At 31.4% G+C, this 2,367-nt stretch overlaps 1 protein-coding gene across 1 annotated transcript in view; it reads right to left on the bottom strand.

The window, feature by feature from the left end:
• LOC18051939 (histone-lysine N-methyltransferase, H3 lysine-9 specific SUVH4) overlaps positions 1-1,139 on the bottom strand; it is an 18,921-nt gene extending 17,782 nt beyond the window's left edge. Inside the window, exon 1 of the mRNA XM_006446864.2 lies at positions 442-1,139. Coding sequence (XP_006446927.2) covers positions 442-867 — 426 coding nt within the window. The 5' untranslated portion in view covers positions 868-1,139. The remainder of the gene's footprint in view (positions 1-441) is intronic.
• Between the last annotated feature and the right edge of the window lie 1,228 nt (positions 1,140-2,367).

Raw genomic sequence — 2,367 nt, 5'->3', positions numbered from 1 at the left:
GCCACATAGTGAGAGCTAATTGGTACAAGAGACATGTGTTTAAACCCAGAGTTTTGGTTTTTAAAGTATTGTGTTATGAAAACTCAAAGCAGGATTCAGACCTTGGACCTTTAAGCAAACACAAGAGATTTCATCAGTTAAGCCAACTAACCAGGACAGAGATTTGCTTAATACTATATTTAGAAAGACTATAAAAAAAATGATGATGATGAGCGGAAAAAACAACTGTTGCTCAATTGTTTTTGGAATCGTCATAAAAATCATTTTTGAACGTTTTCAAAGTTATTAAAAGTTTGATAAAGTTGAAAAATAAAAATTACTTAGTCTATACTCTGTACTATAAGATAAAATAAAAAAACAAAAACAAAAACATTCAAAAAAAATTCAAACAATTCAATAAATGTGTTGTTATACCTATTTGCTAAAAATAAAACGACACACCTGGACTCCTTGAAGATAATACTTGTTAAACAACCTCAGAGTCTCCTTAACTTTAGCATGATCACTCTTCTCAGCAAAATTTACAACATTGCCATCCACCAACTCAGCTCCAGACGACGTCGATTCAACAGAAACTTTCCCTTTCTCTAACTTTTCCTCTTCAACTTCCTCCTCCTTTTCGACATTCTCCGCATCTTTCACCCTCCTTCCTCTTTTATTACTTTTACTGAACGCATTAATAGTACTCTTTTCTTCATCATCAACGTCACCATCATCAACAGCAGCTCCATTATTACCAATAATTTCATCAGTGAGAAGATCAACTCTTCGTTTCACCAAACGCAGCTTCTCCTCCCGTTGCTTCTCCTCTCTTTGCTTCTCTTGAATCCTCGCGCTCACTCTCCTCTGCGCTTTCACTACCACCATCTTCGCCCGGATTTATTGGCGTACAAGTGATTTTTAACTAGGGCTTCCTTCTCTATTATGGAGAGTGAAAATGGCGAAAAAATGAGATGGAGAATCTAAAAGAGTGAGAGAGGAGAGCTGCCAAAAAATGGAAATTTTTTTCATTTTTTATTTTTTAGGAGTGGGCAGAGGGCGCGTGCATTTAAATCGCGATATGTTTGCAAATGTTTTTGTTTTGTCTGTTGTGGCGTTTGCCCGCTCTTTGCATTTTCGGTCTCCCTCCGAAAATTTTTCGTCCCAAGAAGGGCTCCGGATTCGAGAATTTTTGGTTAAACAAAAATTATTTGGTAATACGGCGATTTAAATTACGGGTGAAATTACATCTAAATCCCTACATTCCAAACAAAAATTATTTGGTAATACGGCGATTTAAATTACGGGTAAAATTACATATAAATCCCTATATTCCAAACAAAAGTTATTTGGTAATACGGCGATTTAAATTACGGGTAAAATTACATCTAAATCCCTACATTCTAACGTTTCCTCAAATGAGACTTCTATTTTTCCAAAGATCATCACAATGTTAACTTGAAGGATATTTCAGTAATTAAAAGGTTATAGGACCTATTTCTTATGAATGGACTATGTTATATTTTGAGAATAACTGCAAAATCTGAGGGACGTAGACGTTATTTAGCGACAATAATGAATAATAGCTATTGGAAGTCAATTTTTTTTTTTTTTTTAGAAGACTATTGGAAGTCAAAATTTGATAACTGAATAAAGGCAAGATTACGAGAAAACATAAATTATAAATAAGGGAAAAGTACAAACACACTCTCAACGTTTAGATAAATAGACAAAAAACTCCCTAACATTTCGAAAAAGACATTTACACCCCCATTCACTAATGAAAATAGTTACTTTTAACGGAAATAGTAATTTTAATATATAATTACCGTTATACCCTTCTAACACATAAAAAATAATTGTCTAATTTGTCTATATATTGTTAATAAAATTACAAATATACCTTCATTACTCAATTCCTCTATTTAAATTTTTATCAAATTCTCTCTTCAAGCCAAATAAATTTAATCCGTTATCAATTTTTATGTCTATTGGATATGTTATTTAATACAATTAAGATAAGATTTTTATAATTATTATTGGAACTAGTCTTTTTTTTTTTTGATTATACAAGTTTAAATGATTGACATATTGATAACGGATTAAATTTATTTGGCTTGAAGAGAGTTGATAAAAATTTAAATAGAGGAATTGGGCAACCAGGGTATATTTGTAATTTTATTAACCATGTATGGACAAATTAGACAATTAACAATTATTTTTTTACGTGATCGAAGGGTATGAAGGTAATTATATATTAAAATTACTATTTTCATTAAAAATAATTGTTTCCGTTAATGAATGGGGATATAAATGTCTTTTCAAAACGTTAGGGGGGTTTTTATCTCTTTGTCTAAACGTTGGGAGTGTATTTGTCATTTTTTCTAT

This window comes from Citrus clementina, unplaced genomic scaffold, assembly GCF_000493195.1.
Source record: "Citrus clementina cultivar Clemenules unplaced genomic scaffold, Citrus_clementina_v1.0 scaffold_2, whole genome shotgun sequence".
Taxonomy (NCBI): Eukaryota; Viridiplantae; Streptophyta; class Magnoliopsida; order Sapindales; family Rutaceae; genus Citrus; species Citrus x clementina.
This window is presented reverse-complemented; position numbering and strand designations above follow the sequence as displayed.